General features: G+C 45.2%; 1 protein-coding gene across 9 annotated transcripts in view; it reads right to left on the bottom strand.

Moving 5' to 3' along the window:
- Nucleotides 1-5450: 5450 nt before the first annotated feature.
- The window catches only part of XYLB (xylulokinase), a 48482-nt gene continuing 32847 nt past the window's right edge, over nucleotides 5451-21085 (bottom strand). For 3 of the 9 annotated variants that reach the window (XM_057705710.1, XM_057705707.1, XM_057705709.1), the window contains 4 exons: nucleotides 17983-18041; nucleotides 16409-16496; nucleotides 13812-13906; nucleotides 5451-7651 (listed from right to left, as the gene is read on the bottom strand). In XM_057705710.1, coding sequence (XP_057561693.1) covers nucleotides 7574-7651; nucleotides 13812-13906; nucleotides 16409-16496; nucleotides 17983-18041 — 320 coding nt within the window. In that variant the 3' untranslated portion in view covers nucleotides 5451-7573. Of the gene's footprint in view, nucleotides 7652-13811; nucleotides 13907-16408; nucleotides 16497-17982; nucleotides 18042-21085 lie in introns of those variants that run through there. The other 6 variants (XR_009048780.1, XM_057705711.1, XM_057705712.1 and 3 more) reach the window with 4 other exon arrangements.

Raw genomic sequence — 21085 nt, forward strand, 5'->3', positions numbered from 1 at the left:
GGCGCGTGCAAACCGCAGGACCGCAGGGCCGCAGGGCGGGGGCAGGGCGAGCCGGCAGGGATGGCGGGATCGGGCCCCGGACCACTTTGTCCCGGGACCCCCGGACTCCGGGACCCCGTGGCCACGGCACCGGGATTCCTGCTTCGCGCGCTAGAGTCCATGCTCCTGAACGCGTGCTGCCCTGAGTCCCCTGAGTGTCTGGACCGCCCCCGGACTCTGGCTTGAATTCCCCTCCGTGCCTCCGTTTCCTCACCTGAGATGGGGGTCAGAGTGAAACAGGAGTCGTGTCTTTATTGATGCGTGAACTACTCGGCAGAAAAAAGGCTGATTTCTCTAAAGTGTCAAGTGGTCCCCCACGTCTGCAACCCCCTCCCCCCCCCCACACGCACAAACACACAAAGGCACAGCTGGGGATCTTGGAATTGGACCCATCCATGTGAGGGAGGGTGCGAGCCCCGCTCCGCAGAGCAGCAGCAGGTGGAAAAAGGGCTCTAGCAACTTGCTTCTACCCTTACCCCAAATATTTTCAGCACTCCCACCCACCTACCTACCCTCCCCGCCCCTTCAATCTGCATCTTCAAAATTGTTCCCAGTTGCCTCTGGTCCCCGCAGTTGAACTTGTCTAGCGAATGTCTCGGCTCTCCTCTTCACTCCCCAGCTTCCTCCTTGGGGGCCTGTTCTCTATTTCAGATTCTAAGGTCCTTACCACAGTCAGAGCCTGGGAGGGTCACGATGCGGCTTCCCAGCTAAAGAGCGAAAGCCCGCTCACAACTCAGGGATGCGGTGCGGAATCATTGTATACAGACATTGTCCTCCAGCCTCTCCCCACAGCCTTCCTTGGAGCAGGGCAAGAGCAGCCAGGCAGGAGGTGGTGCCTGGAAGTCTGAGTTGTTTCACCTCTCTGAGCCTCAGTTCCCTTATACAGAAAGTGAGCAGGGGACTTCCCTGGTGGCCCAGTGGCTAAGACTTCCGCTCCTAATGCAGGGGGCCGGGTTCAATCCCTGGCCAGGGAACTAGATCCCACGTGCTGCAACTAAGAGTTCATATGCCAAAACTAAGACCCCATGCAGACAAATAAATATTAAAAAGAAAAGAAAGTGAGGAAGCTACATAAATAAATAAGGGGGGAAATGTGAGGAGGCTAGATTCCTTCCTTCCAGGCTTTGCATTTTTTCCAAAAATAAATTTTTTAATTTGTTATCTATTTTATACATATTAGCATATATATGTCAATCCCAAGCTTTGCATTTTTTTAAATAGCAGAAATCTTACTCAAACGAAATGTTATGTAAAAGTCCACCTTGTAGGACGCATATTGCCTTGACTGAAGTTGAAACAAGGGTCCACCACCCCCAGTTTCCACAGCACCAGGAGGACCTCAGGGACCACACTTTGGAGTCACTGATAGACTACAGAAGGCTATAGTAATAGATACTTGATGGCAAGGAAAGCAATCTATGCCTTTTCTAGGTAAGATAAATCACTGCTTCCTTCCTACTGGAAGGTAGCAACTCTAATCCATGTGCCAATAATTAGATTGGATGGTTCCTCTCTTCTACTTCACACCAGGTCAGCTATCACAATAAAGGCTCAGGGTGGTCCATATTGCCAACACATCTGTGTCTTCCACCCTGACATCTCTGGGAACTCCAAAATTGTATAACCAACTCCCTATTTGACATCTCTATTGGGCACCCTATCAGGTATCTCCAACTGGACCTAGCTAAAACAGAGTTCCTCATTCACCCCATAAAGCTACTCCTCCAGCTGTCCCTGCCTGAATCAACGGCATAACCAGCCAAGTGCTCAAACCGAAATTTTATGTCCTTGGCTGCTCCCTTATTGAGTCCATCAGCAAGTTGGTTTCAAAAACACATCCACCATGAAGCCACTTCTCTTCCACATATACTGTCACCACTCAGCATCTCACATGTGGACCACTGCAACAGTAGTGAACTGAAAGGGATTGTGACTTGTCACCTGCTTTCATTCTTGCCTGGCTAAAATACATCTTCTATACAACAACTAAAATGATCTTTTTAAAATGGAACTCACTTCATATTTCTCCCTTGCTTCAAATCTTCCTGGGGCTTCCTGCTACGATGGCTAATAAAGCTATACATAAACAACCCTTCTTCCTCCTCCATCTCACCATTATCAGCCAGACACACTGGCCTGCTTTCTGTTCCCAAGACACAATAAGGTTGTTTCTGCCTTAGAACTAGCCCCCCTTCCCCATTGCAACACCTGGAATATGCAATGGTTCTCTTGCAGAGCTGAAATCCAGTTGTTGAGCTCACAGGATTAGCCTCTAACTCGACCATCATTTGTTCATTAGCCCATAGGCTGTTTGGGAAAGGTGATGATGATGGATATATGAAAAACAAGTTTGGGGCTTCCCCGGTGGCACAGTGGTTAAGAATCTGCCTGCCCATGCAGGGGACACGGTTCGAGCCCTGGTCCAGGAAGATCCATGCACCACGTGCCGCGGAGCAACTAAGCCCATGCACCACAACTATAGAGCCTGCACTCTAGAGCCCGCAAGCCACAACTATTGAGCCCACGTGCTACAACTACTGAAGCCCACACACCTAGAGCCCGTGCTCCACAACAAGAGAAGCCACGGCAATGAGAAGCCCACACACCACAAGGAAGAGTAGCCCTCGTTCTCTGCAACTAGAGAAAGCCCGCGTGCAGCAACGAAGACCCAACACAGCCAATAAGTAAATTAACTAATTAATTACTTAAAAGAAAAACAAGTTTGGTTTGGGTTTTCTGTCCTTTTGAACTACAAGAGTACTGCTTTTGATATCAGGCATAAGATGACAGGAAGCTGAAAGGCAAAAACCTGACAAATGTCCACTAAAAGACTTATGGCAGGGAATTCTGCCATTCAGGCAGAACCACTCTTCCCTTGGTCTCTCCCTTCCTCAGTGATCAAGGCTGGAAACCAAGGAATCGGGAAAAAACAACTGGGCGTGGCATCCTTCAGTATCAAGTTAATGAGAAAAGACAGAAGACTATAGCATTATAATACGACTTGGTATCTGTAATAGTTATAACACATTCTATTGTGAGGGTTAAATGCATTTAACTGGCAAGATAAACTTTTTTTTTTTTTTAAAGCCCTCCTCCCCCAAATGGTAGATGATATGCAGAATGTTAATATAGGGTGATGCGATTTTTTTTTTCTAATTTATTTATTTATTTAATTTATTTATTGGCTGTGTTGGGTCTTCATTGCTGCACATGGGCTTTCTCTAGTTGCTGAGAGTGGGGGCTACTCTTCATTGTGGTGCACAGGCTCCTCATTGTAGTGGCTTCTCTTGTTGTGGAGCATGGGCTCTAGGTGCATGGGCTTCAACAGTTGTGGCTCACGGGCTCTAGAGCACAGGCTGAACAGTTGTGGCACACGGGCTTAGTTGCTCCGTGGCATGTGGAATCTTTCCAGGGCAGGGCTCGAACCCGTGTCCCCTGCATTGGCAGGTGGATTCCCAACCACTGCGCCACCTAGGAAGTCCATGATAAACTCTTAAAGTAACCACAATTTTTGTAATTTTATTTGGAAACCTCTTCACTTAAATACACAGAAGTGGCCCCAGCTTCTCTCGGCTCCTGAAAGGCCGGTGGTTAGAGATAAACCACAGTGGGTAATTATGAGAAACGTGCAGCAATGTACATTAGTATATGTTAGTGGGTAATTTAGATACAGCAATACATTAAACAGTTTCAGGGGGTACCATTCACTGGATGGGTGCATGTTTTTTTTGGCAATACAATTCTCCCCAAATTTATCTATTTCCAATCTGTCCCATGTGCGGTCAACATCAAAAGTTATTTCCTAGACATTTCGAACTGTTTTCTTTTCTTCCTTGCCCCAATAGTTCTTCTTCCCATCCTCTCTCAACTTAATGGTAGCTACCTTGAGGTCAACTAAATTAATTGGCTTAGATGGAAAGGTAACTCTCAAAATAGATTAGATTATGCTATACTAATGGAAAATCCCCAAACCCCAGTGGCTCAAGACAACAAAATTTATTTCTCACTCATACTACATGTCCACTGAGGGTCACCAAGCAAGCTGTGCTCATTATAATAACTTAGTGACACGGGCTAATGGAGGCTACATTTTGATATGTGCTTCTATTACTGCAGAGATGGGGGAAGAGAGCCTGGTAAAGTACATTCAAGCTCTTAAAACTTCTACCAGATTCTGAGAAATAGGGGCTAGGTTGGTGGCTGCATAGCTTTTGAATCTTCCAAAATTCTCTCAGAGCAATACACAGAAGAAAAAAAACAACAGAAAATCCATGTACATTTACAATAAAACTAGGTGACGAGGTTTCCCCCAAAACACAAATACAAGCAAATGGAGAAAAACTACAAACTACCAACAGCAATAAAAGCTTCATGGACTAGCATCTGTATAAGGCAAGGCTGAGGAACGGGGTGGAAGAGGTACCTGGGAAAAACAGAATCCCAAAATAGCTAAGAGATATTCATTGGAAAGCATGGCGCAATGACTTCAGAACAAAAGGTGAAACCAGGAGGGGTTTTCCCCAATCCAACAGCTAGTGAATGCAAAGAGACTCTGGTAAGAACAGAAAGAGCTAGAACAGTCAGTCCCTGTGAACTCTTAAAACTGACCAGCCAAGCCTCCCTTTTAGGTCAGGTTCGTGCAAGGAGGAGAAACTTCTGGCAGTGGAACCAAAGTCAAGCTGGATAAGATGTTTTACTTCTAGCCATCGTGCAGTAGCTGGAACAGTATTTGCCCTTTGAAGCCATAACAAGAAAACTGGACAAAATATAGGAGACGACTATTTTTGGACCTTGTACAATTCTCTAATCCCTGAAAAAAAGAGAAACGGTCCAAGTGAGGCTTATGATTGTCCCTGTTTTCTGCCTGGAGACAAATTCCAGTCCACAATGCAGGAAAGACATCCCAGGGGAGCCTGGCAATCTTGGAGTTGGGGACAGAGAGAGAGGTTGGAGATCGGGAGATGAAGAAGGCTGCAGCAAACTGAAGGAGCAGAGTACAGCGTGGAGGGAGCTGCAGCGAGAGAGATAGAGGTCTTGCAGATGAGTCTCCTTGGGGCTTTTGCTGATTTCTAGGTTTCACATACATAGAATGAAACTCCATGAGGGGAGGGAAGAAAGAAAGCAAGCTGAATAGCTTCACGACTAGCACAGGATAGTTTTTAGTTCTAACTAGCCAGAGTGGAAAGTCCTCATTGAACACCCAGGACCCTGAGAGTAAAGATTCAGAGAGTAACTCCATGGCAGTGGAACTAAACTAGCCCTAAAATCAAGGCTACTATAAGCCAACACTACCAAACCTTGAAATGCTCAGGCTGATCTGTAACTTAAATACCTACCAGACAACAGGTCAACACTTTTAAAAAATTTATTTATTTATTTATTTATTTATTTATTTTATTTATTTATGGCTGCATTAGGTCTCTGCTGCTGCACGTGGGCTTTCTCTGGTTGCAGTGAGCTGGGGCTACTCTTCCTCGAGATGCACAGGCTTCTCATTGCAGTGGCTTCTCACAGGCTCAGTAGTCGTGGCTCGTGGGCTCTAGAGCGCAGGCTCAGTAGTTGTGGTGCGCTGGCTTAGTTGCTTCAAGGCATGTGGGACCTTCCCAGACCAGAGATCGAACCCGTGTCCCCTGCCTTGGCAGGCGGATTCTTAACCACTGTGACACTAGGGAAGTCCCTAGGATGTTTTTATCTTTCTATTCAAATTGTTTCCCAGGTTTGGTCAGTTCTCTTTCCATATATGCCTGTTGCGATTTCATTTTTATTCTGAGTTTCTGAATTTCTGGTCTGTGGTATTCTTTCATATCCACCATTGTTTTTTATTTTAAAGTTCATGTTGGAGGGTTGTTATAATTTACCCTCTTTGTCCTTTTTTATTTGGAGTATTCCATTAGCTTGAAAAATTATGATTCTCACTCTGTTTTCCTCCCATAGTTGTATAAATAGTGAGTTTCTTTTTCTATTTTTGACATCCTTGTAATAATGGGCAACTCTATAGGGACAGGGGTAAAATGGGGAATGGACTGAGTGGCTTTCTCTGTTTCTTGGTAGAAAAGAGACCTTTTCTGTTGGCCAATAAAGCTATTTCTTTAATAAGTAATGTCTAGGTGGTGGTGGTGGTGGTGGGGAGAGTTGTCTGTTTTCTTCTGAATCTTTGACATGCTGTTGATAGCTGTTATCTTCAACTTCTTGCTTCCCTTCTTGCCTTCATCCACCAAGCGTGCAAGGGATACCCCTCCCTTTCAGGATGACTTCATCTTTCTCACAAGTGATGTCTCTGGTCCTAACTCATTTTCTAACCCCCTTCCCTTGACTTCCCAGTAGTCTCTGCCCTGATCCACTAGGTCTCATACCTGTTGTAGCATTTTTCTCCTCTGGGTGAAAGCACAAATAGTTTGGTTTAACAGAAGCTTCAACTTAGGTGTGGGCCTGCGGCAGAAGAAAAATCTGGAGGATTTTGCAGCAGGCAGATCACAGAGGACTTTCTATGGAGGCTTCTGCAATAATTTGAACAAGGAATAAAGGCGTCTAAAGTAAAACAGGGAGGGATGGAGAGAAAGGAACTGCTTTAAGAGTTACCAAAGGAATAACCAAAATCACTTTGTGACTGATTGGATGTGGGACAGCGGATATCTGAGTTTTGGGTTTGGGTTCCTGAATGAATGAATGAATGAATGGATGGTCGGTGGTACCAATTCACTAAAACAGGAACTCTGGAGGAGGAGGTCTGGGGAAGGGCAAGGGAAGATAAGTGGAGTCTCAGGTATCCCTGTGAGAATGCTGGCTGACTGCAAGGAGAGTTCTGGCTGGAAACCTAGAGCTGGGTGTTACTAGTATATAAGCAGCAGTTGAAGCCCAAGGCTAGATGAAATCATCCAACAAGAGAGGACAGAATCAGAGGGAGAGAGGAATGAGAACAGACATTTGGGGGCCCAGCAATCATTAAGGAGTAGTAGAGCAGAAGTATCAGTAAAGAAGAAAGAATGAATGACAGATCAGGAAATCAGGAGAAAAGCTGGAGAGAATGGCTGTCAGAAAGAAGACGAGGAGAAAAATAATTACTGCAATGGATTAAGACACATAAAGTATGTTAAATGTATCACATGGATATTAAAAATCTAGTTGCTGTTAGAGGATGCTTGGGAATCAACTCATCATCCTGAAAACTAGTGAATAAAGAGGAAAGAATCTATTTATTTTGCTTTGTCTCTTCCATTCTGCTGATTTAGGTCCCAAAAGAGGAAAAATCACAATTTTTATTGGACATATCCCAGATTCAGTGTTATCTTGCCTCCTGGGATAAAAGACAGGAAAAGAGATGCTTTCCTGCCCTGGGCACAAGGGCACAGGGACACAAGCAGCCCATGTGTGTTCAGGAGGATGTGCTAAAGTGGGCTTTAAGGTGGTCCCAGGCAGGGCTAGAGCCCCGCAAGGAGTCAGGTGGGCAGGCAGAGCTGCCTGGAACAGCGAAGAGGATTCCTACTGTCCAAGGCCACGTCTCCAAGTGGGATCAGTGAGCCTGGGCCTGCAGAATTCACTCCGGAGGCCCCCGGGCCTGGGTCAGGATTCTCTGCTCAAGCATGGCATATCGCTGGAGGAGGGCCTCATAGACCTGGAAGGGTGGAAAAAGCAGTTTAGGATGGCGAAGGGAAGGTGCCTCTTACATCTCTTTGCAACTTGCAATTTTAAAAACTTTACATCCCATGTACTTGCAATTTAAAAATTTTTTGCTGGGCAGAATAAAGGCAAGCGTCAATTCACAAAAGAGAAAATGCTCTAGTATTGGTTTGGCCAAAATGTTCATTCGGTTTTTTTCTGTAAGATGGCTCTACTAGCACTTAGTTGTCTTTAACTACATTCGAAACAATTTTGTTAGATTGTATGTGACAGCTGTCATATCAGCATGCATTTAAAACAAGACTTAAAATTGCTGAATTTTTGTGTAGCCATTTTAATATTGAAGATGGAAGAAAAAAACATTTTCAGCATATTATGCTTTATTATCTCAAGAAAGGTAAAAACGCAACTGAAACGCAAAAAAAAAAGATTTGTGCAGTGTATGGAGAAGGTGCTGTGACTGATCAAACGTGTCAAAAGTGGTTTGTGAAGTTTTGTGCTGGAGATTTTTCACTGGATGATGCTCCATGGTCGGGTTAGACCAGCTGAAGTTGATAGCAATCGAATTGACATTTATTTGAGATCAACATTATACCACGCAGGAGATAGCCGACATACTCAAAATATCCAAATCAAGCACTGAAAATCTTCTGCACCAGCTTGGTTATGTTAATCCCTTTGATGTTTGGGTTCTACAAAAGTTAAGCGGAAAAAAAACGTTCCTGACTGAATTTCCGCATGCGGTTCTCTGCTTTAAATGGAATGAAAATGTTTCATTTTAAAAACAAATTGTGACAGGTGATGAAAAGTGGATACTGTACAATAATGTGGAATGGAAGAGATTGTCGGGCAAGCGAAATGAACCACCACCAACCACACCAAAGGCTGAGCTTCATCCAAAGAAGGTGATGTTGTGTATATGGTGGGATTGGAAGGGAGTCCTCTATTATGGGCTCCTTCCGGAAAACCAATTCCAACAAGTACTGCTCCCAGTTAGACCAACTGAAAGCAGCAATCGATGAAAAGCATCCAGAATTGGTCAAAAGAAAACACAAAATTGTCTATCAGGATAACGCAAGACTTTATGTTTCTTTGATGACCAGGCAAAAACTGTTACAACTTGGCTGGGAAGTTCTGATTCATCCACCTTATTCACCAGACATTGCACCTTTGGATTTCCATTTATTTAGGTCTTTATAAAATTCCCTTAATGGAAAAAATTTCAATTCCCTGGAAGACTGTAAAAGGCTCCTGGAACAGTTCTTTGCTCAAAAAGATAAAAAGTTTTGGGAAGATGAAATTATGAAGTTGTGTGAAAAATGAAAGAAGGTAGTGGAACAAAGGGGTGAATACATTGTTCAATAAAGTCTTGGCAAAAATGAAAAATGTGTCTTTTCTTTTTACTTAACAACCAAAGGCACTTTTTGGCCAACCCAATAGTTCTCAAACCTATAGTTTAAGATCTTTTAAAAATGCAAATTATGGCAAGAAACCAATTTTTGTTATCAAATCTATAAAATTTTTAAAAATTCTGAGGAAGATACCTGGAAATGGCTGTTTCATTGCACAGCTGGTAGAAGTTGGTGGTGCAACCCTTTTGAAAATCAATTCAACTTTACATTTGTATTAAGGGGCTTGAAAATGCCCGTGGCTTTGGACCTGGTTACTCTACTTCTGCAAAGCTCTCTCCCAAGGAAGTAATCCTAAGTATAGGGTGCTGGCCCAACAAAAGTCTTCTTAGACACCACTAAACATTCAGACTCGTAAGACTACCATGGGCCACACCTTGGCCCTCAAAAAGATACACTGGAGAAACATGCGTGTTTGCATAGTGGCTGCAATAAACCATGAACAGTTTGCGCAGATGTCCAGGAAAGGCTCTCTTTGCCTCCCTGCCTTCTTCTCTCCCTGCCCTCCAGGTTACAGCTCAGGTGCAAGGAGATAAAATCCACATCTTACAGGTTCAAGAATCACACACCTGGCTTTGAAACCTCACACCCCGCAGGAGTATCTCTTGTAACAACTCCAGAGGCAAGAGGCACACCTGTGAGAAGTCACTGCCCTCAGGGAGCCCTGAGTATGACTTCCCCTCAGGTATTTATGTTTTCCCACTTCAGACGCAGTTTCCTAATTCAAGGCCATTTTGACATAAGCAATGTTGCCTAGTAACACTGCTGACATCCCATTTTTATTAAGTTTCAAAGGAAGCAGAGCTAGAACATTAACCAAAGGTCAAATTCTCATGCAGAACAGGGAAAGGTTTTGTTACTCCTTTACCCACACAGGGTTAATTATAATAACTGAAAAACCAGAAGCAACTGCTCTAAGACATGGAAAATGCTCAAGAAAATATGGTTCATGAGCCAGACAGAATATTATGAAGTCATAACAAGTAACATGTACGATCTGCATCTCTGCAAACTGCATGATGCTTGGCATCTTAGTCCATTCTGGGTGCTATGACAAAAATACCAGAGACTGAGTAGCTTATAAACAACAGGAACTTGTTTCTCACTGTTTTGGAGGCTGGGAAGTCCAAGATCAAGATGCCGATAGATTCTGTCTGGCGAGAACCTGATTCCTAGACAGTCATCTTGTGTCCTCACACGTGGGAAAGGGCCAGAGATCTCTCTGGGGCGTCTTATGTAATGGCACTGATCTCATCATGAGTGCTCCAGCCTCATGACCTAATCACCTTCATAAGTTCCCACCTCCTAATACCATCACTTTGGGGGTTAAGATTTCAATTTATGAATTTTGGAGAAACTCAAACAGTCTGCAGCAATTAGGAATTTATCTTTTTTGTGTGCCGTTATCTTCCATTATATCCCAAACACACACAGATGGATCCCTAGAGCTTAGCATAGTGCTAGGCACACAGTAAGAACTTAATATCTGCTGAATAAATGAATACATGCAAACCAAAAAAAAATGTATGTACACTTTTAAGAATATAAATACTTACATTGTAATGTAGAATTTTAAAAGTGGGCTACAACATTATGTATACAGTATACTGTGTGATAAAATGAAACCAAAACCAAAAAACCAACAAGTGAAAAAGGACCAGAAAGAAACACAATCCCACATTCTTTCTCTTCTTTCCTTTTGTTTAAAGCTGTTTTCACCTGTGGTTCTGTAAGCCTTGACCTTCAAGTCGGTGCATGTTGTCTTATAGAAAGCAACACTTAAGACCAAGGGACCCAGATTTCCCTGGGACTCACACTACCACTAAGAGGTCATGCCAATCCCATTCCTTCTTAATTTGGCTTAACTGGCTCCAAAGTCAAGGCCTTTAGTAACTGATTATGCAACTGAGGGTGTCCTCTTGGTGCAGCTGGAGCAGCTCTGCCTGTGAACTCAGAGACCTAAGAGGGCTGTGATTTCCTCTCCAAGGAGGAAATTGTAACATTCAGCTCAGCCTACAAGGAAAACACTGTTACTGTTTTGAGTTTCCACTTGAGCACATAGAGGTGCCACAGAAGAGAAAAGAGGATGTTGCCCTGCTCTCAAGGTATTTACAATCCAGTCCTCAAATAGGTCACTCATGCCAACGATCACAGACTGTCACTGCTTGCCACCTGGTGTTGAGAAGGATTCCGAGGTTACACTTGGGTTTAATGGCAAAGAGTTCCATGAGCTATTAGTGACTTTGGTCATGGGCAAGCCAGGGAGAGTGGCAGCACCCACACTGAGTATTTGCCACCTGTAATGAGGCAGGTGGCAAATACTCACTGTTTGTTGCCCTAAAGCTTTCCCCAACTACCCTCTTCCTTGCTGGTCTCCTTCCAGAGAGGATGAAAGAGCCCAACTCCACCCAACCTTTCTTACAACCAAGGTTGACCGTATGACCAAGTGGTAGTCTGTTGGGGGAGTTGAGGGGAACAGACCAGTATGTTTCTCCCTGATAAGCAAGAGTCTGGGAGGAGAGACCCCTTGCCCAATGCCATGCTCTGATTCCTGCCTATGAATACGGCTGTGGGGGACGTGATGTCAGGAGCAGCTGCATGCATCTTGTGGTCATGTGGCGCACACCTAGAGCACCACTACCCGATATGGTAGCCACAAGCCATACGTGGTCCTGAGCACTTGAAATTCGAGTGGCCCCATTAGTAGAAAATGCACACCAGGTTTCAAAGCTCACCAGAAAAAAAAAAGTAAACTATCCCATTAGCAACTTTTCTTATTGATTACATGTTGAAATGACAATATTTTGGACATACTGGATTAGATAAACTATATTAAAATTAGCTTATTATTTAATTTTACTTTTTTTTCAAAAATGAGACTAGTAGAAAATTTAAATGACATATTTGGCTCTCACGATGTCCCCATTGTCCATTGCTGACCTGGAGAACTTCAGGGAACCTCACTGGGAGCCCTGGCACTATTGAACTACTGAATCAACACTGGCAGCACCGTCAGACTTCCTGCTGTATAATAAAGCCATGATAGGGACTCCCCTGGCGGTCTAGGGGTTAAGATCCCTCACTTCCACTGCAGGGGGCGCGAATTCAATCCCTGGTCAGGGAACTAAGACATGATAGGCAAAGATTCTCTTTAACCCTCACAATTAGCAGGTTAAAAGAAGGATGAACAGATGTCCCCACTGCCCACATGAAGAAACAGGTTCAAAGATGAGAAGTGCAGCTCAAGGTCACATGAAGGTCACATGGAGAGGAAGAGGCACAATAAGAATCAAAACCCAAAAGCCCTTTATCTCAAGGTAGGATCTTTCTACAGCATTGAGCTCCCTCTTAAACAGAAGGACACACAACAAAAAGTAATAGAAGCCTGGGCAGACCCAACGTGGGTGGGTTATCTAGTCACCTGGAAAGCATGAGCTTCTGCTTCCGAGATAGGCTGGGAGACAATTCTCCAGGGTGTTTCCATACATCTTGTGACAACTTTTGCTCCAGACTACCTTTTCAAGGGTGTTTGTATAGCAAACAGCCTTGGATGATAGAGAGAGGGAAAATCTGTTTGCTAACCAGGATGATAATGATGTCTCCTTTGGACAGGTTTGCTCGCAGCTCCTTTATAATGCTGGGGGTTTCCTAAGCTCAGGGTCCCTCTTTTGTGACACAGACACAGTGTGTGACAGTATCCACCTGGGTCCACTCTACACCACCCGATGGCACTTTGGGGCCAAGAAGAACTGATGCAAACATGAAGCCTATGCTGCCTGCTGTACTGTGAGTAATAAAGCCCTCTGTCTGTGTCACTCCTGCTCCTGGGCTGCGAGAACCTCCTGCAAACAGGAGGGGTGGTGAAATGGATGCCATGGCATACCACCCGGATTGCCCTGCAGGAATAGAGGGCTCATTCTTCCAGCCCTCAGCTGACAGCCTCCTTTGTGGATTGCTTTGGCTATAGAGAGCTGTCCTACCCCATCCTGGGGTGGCCTGCATGCAATAACTGATTGACATGTGGTATAAAGGCCCATCCCCCTTCCTACAACTGGGTAAAACACAACTGGGTAAAAGAGTCACCCCAGCTTCAGAACCACCTGTAGGGTTGGCTGAGGGTTCCACAAAGATCGCATTGCAGCTCACCTCCCACCTCTGCCCAGCCCTGCCTCCTCCCTTTCCCTTCAGCAGATGTAGATCCCAAGAGCTCCCCTAATAAATCTCCTGCATCCTAATCAACAGCTCAGGGTCTGCATTCCAGCGAACCAAACCAACAAGTGGGGTCTGCCCTCCCTCTGACTAAGTGACCCCACAGCTGTCTTGGATCCAGATGTCAGATCTGAGTGGTAGAAACCCAGCACCTCTTATGCTTAAGTGATAGTCTTTCAGTGGCCTCTGCAACCCTGTGAATTAGAAGGGCCCATACAAAGGCATCTGAGCAAGGAAGATATGCCCAGTGAGCCATCTGGTTCCTGGGGCTACAAGACCAGCCATATCCCTGAATCTCAGAGACAACCTGGCTTCTTTTGCTCTGTTTCCTTGACAATTAAAAAAAAAAAAAAAGTAGATTTCACATCCACTGTAGCACATCAACTGTAATGTAGGCGACAGAAAAACTTACTTTTTGGAAAAGTTGAGCACTTCAACTGTAATGTAGGTGACAGAGAAAAACTTACTTTTTGGAAAAAAGAACATAGTTGATTTTCACGATGCGAATGCCATGAATAGACTCTGATGGTCTCTTACCTGAGATGCTCCCGGGGTTGGGGTAGCTGCTAACCTGGTTTTGGGGGCTAACTTCACAACCTCTGAAAAGGGCACATCTGTTCCAGCTGCAAGGCCTAGAAGGGAAAGCTCGTTTCACATCAGTGCATGTTACAGATGAAGGCGTTCCCTGGAAACAGCATTTCATCTCTGGTGTGATAAACTGTTCTAAAACTAGATTGTGGTGATGGTTGTACAACTAAGTAAAGTTACTAAAAATCACTGAATTGTACACTGAAGTATGGGTGATTTTTATGTTATATAAATTGGGCCTCCATACAACCATCTTAAAAAAAAAAAAAGAAAGAGAAGAAAAGTTTCAAGTGCCAAGCGCAGGTCTCTTCTCGGCAGGGCCTCGTTTGTCTGAAGCACATGTCAGGAGGCAGCTAACCTCTGATCTCTGACAGAGGAGAGGGTCCACCTGCCTTCCTTCCCTCACGTGGCTCCACTTTCCACATCACTCACTGCATTCCAGCCACTCCCAACTTCTCTCAGTTCCTTCTGCTCAGAGCCTTTTCACGGTGTGGAATGTTCTTCTCTCCTCTCTTCTCAGAGAAGCTGCCACTAAGAACATCCCTTCCACCCCTCAGCACCATCCGCTTTGCTCAGGGCCCATCTCACCACTTCTGCCACAGATTTGTTTAAGGTCCCTCCCTTCCTGAGCTAGAAGGTCTGAGAGGCCAGGACTGGGTCTCCACTGGAGCCCTGGTGCCTAGCACACTGCCCACATACAGGAAGCACTCGATAAATGCTCACCAAGCAAAAGAGTGGCAGGGCTGGAAAAGAGAGGAGGTTGCCACACGTGGGCAGGAAACAGTGAGAGATTTCCAGGCAATTGAAAGAGCAGTTTCAGACTAAAGGGAAACTCAAGACCCCCAAGAGGGAAGGAGGGCCCACTGAAGATGTGAGCTTTCTCTCTGGATGCTGAAATATCCCAGCCCAGAGCTGCGTGGATGAGGGGACAGCGGGTGCTGGGGTCGCCACAGAGAGACTACTCGAGAGATGCTGGTTCCCCTCCACTCACTCACAGACTGGCTGTCCATGACTGGTTTTAGTCCCTGGACCCAGCTGGGGAGAATGGATGTCCACATAAAGTGGGAAATGGTGTGCCAGGACTTAGCTCAGGTTTTAGATTTGGGGGGCAGTACCCCCAAAATGTTTGACAACTAAATAGGCACAGAAAAGGAAAAATAAGAAAGAAACACAGTACAGTACAGCAGTGGAGGCCTCGAAGGGTAGTTCCTTTTCTGCTTCAGTAAAAGGAGAATAAAGTGAAGCCCAGACTCCTCATGGGCAACACTGAAGGCTGGAAGCTTGTGGGACGGTGTTTTCAAAGTGCTGAGAAAATATGTTAGAGTCCTTTGTCCAGCCAAGGTAGCATTCTTTGGGAGGGTGAAACAAAGCCCTTGCTGGACATGCAAGTCCTCAGAAAATGACCACCTACTGAATTTCCTCTTAAAAAATATGTTCAGGCTGTATATTCCAACAAAACTAGCATAGAAATGAAGGAAAAAGAAACTGCAGGGAGTCACAAAAAAAAAAAAAAGAAAGAAAAGTAAGAAAGACAAACTCATAGGCAAGTGAAAATAAAAGCCAACATGATGTAAAGTTTGACTGAAAACATAACAGTCTAGAAATAAATTGCCTGTTCCCTGGTTGCCTAGTGGTTAGGACCCCACGCTTTCACTGCTGTGGCCTGGGTTCAATCCCTGGTTAGACTGGAGAACTGAGATTCCACAAGCTGCAAAAAAGAAAAAGAAAAGAAAAGAAAAAGAAAAAAAGAAAAAAAAAAAGGAAATTGCCCAGTGATCTTGATACGGGCTGTGGCACGAGGTGGGGTGAGGTGGATATGGTGGACAAAAAGGGGAATGAAAGAGTGAAGAGTTTCATTATTAGGAGATGGCTATGATCCCTGATTAATTCTCAATGTTGAAAGAAAAAAATACAAATGTAAATAGGTGTGTTAAAAGTTAAGGATAAATGCGTGAAGACTGCAACCTCCAGAGGGAAAGGACAAAGCCCTCGAAGTCCACGGGCAGCCACAGGAGCAGCCTGAGCAGGCAGAGGACAGGGCAAATCAACCGCATGGCTGGAAGAACGCCCCCGGGCCTGTGCTGCTCCAGCAGTGTCAGTGAGGCCTCCCGTCAGAGCCATGGTCCCACCCCCGTGCGGAGCTGTCCAGGGTCCTGGACTGCTTAGGTCGGAAGCCTTCACCTTTGTCTCAACTTCCTGCTCTTGTTGAAAAGACGGCTCTGGACTGTATCCACCCCTTCCTGCCCACCAGCTGTCCAGACCCATGCCCGAGTGCCCTCAACCAATGTCCCTGCGCTGACTCTGACTCTGACCAGGACTTGTTTAGTGAGGACCTTGCCTCTCTTTTGCAGTTTAAGTAAAGAACAAAGGAATAAACGGTTTGGGTTGGTTCCCCGCTGCAGGGAGGGGAGCAAAGAGAAGCTAAAGGCCCCAAGCCTCCTATGTCCCTAAAGCCTGGGAACATCCCAACCTCCCCTTTGCACTGTCCTCAGCCCAGCCGGTGCCCCAATCACTTCCAGAAGCATCTGCCGCCACCCCCGACCTACCATGGAAAGCTCTGTAAGCGGAGCCCACACAGGCTGAGTTGGCAGTGTCTATGACATACACAGGGGCGCCAAACACATCTGCAAGCACCTGGAAAGGACAGAAGTTCTTACTGTGGGGAGTCGTTCCTCAGAGGAAGCACGCACACAGACATGCGTTTTCTGGGCTCTCTTTTCTAATACATCTTCTGATAGCTTCCATTCCACCTCTACTGCCTTAAAGGAAATATACTTGGCCATGCCACCCAGGTGGTAATAGGGTCAAGGTGACCCGGGACAAGTCTCTCGTGGAGGGCCACAGCTCTCTGGGTTGTCCCTGCCCTGTTTAACCATTTTACCAAAGACAAGGAGGAAGATGCAGGAAGTATGCCTAGCAACAAACAGTAAAGGTGGAGATGGCTAGGTCTCAGACTAATATTAACAAGCCCAAACAAACCCAAACTAACAAGGGCATGTCTTATAGGGGTAAAGATAAAGTTTTCCATGTAGGGCCCAAAAACAGATTGCATAAATTTAGAATGGAGGATGTGTACTAAGAGGAGCTCACGTAGAAAAGACTCGGGGGTCTTAGTTAACCAGAGATATGGCCGATGCCCCCTCCGATGCCCTTACTGGACTGCTGTGCACCCTCACCCAGACGCTGGGAGTGCTGGCTCCTCATGGCTCACAGCTGCCCCTCCGCAAAAGAACTGCTCTTTGCGGAACAGAGGCTGCCTCTCACAGGAGGTTATTCGTACCTCTTCCTATGATGACCAGTTGGCCCCCTTACCCCAGGGTGGAAGCAAGTCTGAGGCATAGATTCGTGTACCATATCTCCGCATGGAATACAGCTGAAACTGACGCCAGCCAAAACCACATCCTTGCTTATCCTTCTTCCCCTGCCCTACCTGGATCCCTTACCCTCTTCCTCCTGGGAGCACTCTCTCAACAAATCACTTACAGAAAAATTCCCATTTCAGGCTCTGCTTCTAGAAAATCTTACCTAAGGCAGGTATACTATTGTACAAGTCAACAGTTGATTCAGTTACTCAAACACCTAAGGCAGCCTCAGGCTATACCTAAAAATGCTCAGTGTCCCAATAAGACACTAACAGCCCCATGATTTGACAGCCTGATCGTCAGATATCTGCAGTTGATACCACTTTGGGTCATATATGTCTAGCATAATGAAGGACCAGAAAGACAGTGACAAAGTCTGGCAACTGTATTACAAGATGAGTGGTTGGGAAAATCAGAGATGCTTAAATTGGAAGAGGGAAAGCTTGAGGAAGACAGGAACACTGGCATAGGATGTCAGAAGGTTTGCCATGAAGGACAGGCCCTTTCTGTGTGACTCCAGAGGCCAGTGCTGGTATTAGAGAGTGGAGTTGTCCAAGGCAGTGGATTTCACTTGACTGTAAGATAGAACCTGCTTGCCATGTGAGCTGTAAACAGCTGGCTTCCTGGGAGACAATGACCTGCAAGCTCCCCATCCCTGCAGGAGCGGGAACAGAGGCAGTGTCACTGTTCAGTGCCTGGCTCTTAGAAGTATTAGACGCGGAAGAGGCCCTAGCACAAGGCTTGCTACCAGCACTCACCTGTAGGATGTCTCTGTTGTGAGATGCTCCTCCAGTGGCCAAAATCTTTGTCTTAGGCACTGTAAGGAAAAAGAAAACAAAAAACAAGAAATGGCTGTGACAGCTCTCCCAAGGCAGAAAAGGCTGTTTTCCAGAGTTCTTCTGCCATAAACGCCGAGTGTCGGGCCAATGCCTCTTACTTGTCACACAGGACTTGGGGGGAGATCTAAAGCTGGCTCTGTCCACATACGCTTGTCACATGAAATTTACTCGTGAGGCTGCTTCCTCACTCACCTCTTGGAGCTGCAACTAAAGAGGGTACACAGGACAGTTCTAAGGTTCTAGCAATGTCCTATTACTTAACCAGAGTGCTCAGTGAACAGGTGTCTGATTTATTAGTGTTTTTACAATTAGCTGTGTGGAGCATATATTCTATAGTATGCATGACATTTTTCACAATAAAAAATAATAAACCACAATCTAGTAAAAGACATATAGTTCCACTTCAAGTTAAAATGGAAATGGTCAAGAAAGAACATCCCTTGTGCTGTAACAATGAGAGAATCCTGAATAAACAAACAAAAACATATTTTTATTTAATGCTGTCAAAAAGTTGTAAATGCAGGGACTTCCCTGGCAGTCCAGTGGTTAGGACACCCAACTTTCACTGCAGGGGGCACAGGTTTGATCCCTGGCCTGGGAGCTAAGATCCCGCATGCCTCGTGGCCAACAACAACAACAACAACAACAAAAAGTTGTAAATGCAAGGAAGTGTAGATAAATTAAATTCTAGAATGAGATGAGCCCTTAAGCACTAACTTGCTGTACCTGCAGTACAAGATAGGTGGCGTAGTGACCCTCCAGAGGCACATACACTTTGCCAGGACAGAAAAACTGGCCAAGCATTAGGTGGTGTTGGTGTGGGGGAGGCATCCCAAAGGAGCTAGTCCTCCTCACCCCACCTCTCCCCCACCGACTGTGTAAAAGGTGACAAGGAAGCTGGGAGCAGTGCAGGAAAACAGCGAGAGAGCTCTGTAATCTCACAGTGCTTAGATCCCTATATTCCCGGGTCACAGAACTCTTTTACAATCAAGAGGCATTCATTATGCAGGTATTTAAAAACAAATAAATGTTATAAGCCCCTGCTGCCACCTCTCAGCCTCCCCCATCTTCACCCCTGGCCATTAAGAGAGTGCCTGGCATGAAAAGATGCTCCACATCACTAATCATTAGAGAAATACAAATCAAAACCACAATGAGACATCACCTCACACGGTCAGAATGGGCATCATCAAAAAATCTACAAACAGTAAATGCTGGAGAGGGTGTGGAGAAAAGGGAACCCTCCTACACTGTTGGTGGGAATGTAAATTGGTACAGCCACTATGGAGAACAGTATGGAGGTTCCTTAAAAAACTAAAAATAGAACTACCATATGACCCAGCAATCCCACTACTGGGCATATATACCCTGAGAAAACCATAATGCAAAAAGAAACATGCAGTGTTCTTTGCAGCACTACTTACAATAGCCAGGTCATGGAAGCAACCTAACTGCCCACTAACAGATGAATGCATAAAGAAGATATGACACATATATACAATGGAATATTACTCAGCCATAAAAAGGAATGAAATTGAGTTATGTGTAGTAAGGTGGATGGACCTAGAATCTGTCATACAGAGTGAAGTAAGTCAGAAAGAGAAAAATAAATACTGTATGCTAATGCATATATATGGAATCTAAAAAAAACCGGTACTAATGAACCAGTGGCAGGGCAAAAATAAAGACGCAGATGTAGAGAATGGACTTGAGGACATAGGGTGGGGGGGGAGGGGAAGCTGGGACAAAGTGAGAGAGTGGCACTGACATACATATACTACCAAATATAAAATAGATGGCTAGTGGGAACCTGCTAACACAGAGATCAACTCGAAGCTGATCCCCTGCATAACACAGGGAGATCAACTCAAAGATTAGTGATGACCTAGAGGGGTGGAATAGGGAGAGTGGGAGGGAGGCTCAAGAGGGAGGGGATACAGGGATATATGTATGAATACAGCTGATTCATCTTGTTGTACAGCAGAAACTGGCATAACGGTGTAAAGCAATTATACTCCAATAAAGATCTGAAGAAAAAAAAAGAGAGAGAGAGAGAGTGCCTGGGCTGGGAAGAGGGGAAGGAATGTCAGCCAGCTAAGGAAACAATCCAGGCTATGGGAAGAGGTTCCAGTGTGATTTCATGTTGGAAATCAAAACATGCTCCATTCACGACTGCAGGAAGTCAGCTGGGCGTGTTGTCAGCACCATGAAGGCTTTGACACACTTTTGGGCTTGTATGTACTCCTTGTAGGTACAAAGGGAATAGGACTCTGGCTTCATAAAAAATAAGCTCATCAAGAAAATGGTCCCAGATGGCAGGAGTAGTTGGGGAGAGAGGATGGGATTATAGGTAGTTTTCTTTCCTTTATTTTCCAAACTTGCTATTATCAGGCTTTACTGCTCTTATAAGTCAACCTAAACAAAATGAAATATACATGGAAACATAGGCTGAAAAGGGACCATGCCTTTAGGCCCACCCAGCTGAGTGCATGTCTCATGGCGTCTGAACATCAAGACAGTAATCACTCCTTAAAGAAAGCAGATGTAACCCAGTGGATAAGAACCCAGAGCCTGGAACTAGACTGTCTTGGTTCAGAAGCTCTGCCAGCCTCAAACAAGTGATCTAACACTCTGAGTCCCGGTTTCCTACTTTGTGAAGCAGGAGTAATACTCACCCCAGAGACACTACTGATATAAAGATAATGTGCTCAGGAACCAGGCTAGCCACACAGTAGGCACTCAATAAATGCTGGCAGCTATTACTATCATGATTACTAGTCTTACTTCAAATGTCTTTTTATTCTTCTTAGATGTTATTAAAACGAGATTATGATAGTTCAAGAATGAAACTCAAGGGACTTCCCTGGCAGTCCAGTGGTTAGGACTCTGAACTTTCACTGCCAGGGCCCGGGTTCAATTCCTGGTCAGGGAACTAAGATCCGGAGATTCCCCCAAGCCACACAGCCGCCATGGCCATGATGCCTACTGTTTGTGCAGCCCTTTTGCCCTCTTTGGGTTCAAG

The sequence above is a fragment of the Hippopotamus amphibius genome, chromosome 13, assembly GCF_030028045.1.
Source record: "Hippopotamus amphibius kiboko isolate mHipAmp2 chromosome 13, mHipAmp2.hap2, whole genome shotgun sequence".
NCBI classification, from domain to species: domain Eukaryota; kingdom Metazoa; phylum Chordata; class Mammalia; order Artiodactyla; family Hippopotamidae; genus Hippopotamus; species Hippopotamus amphibius.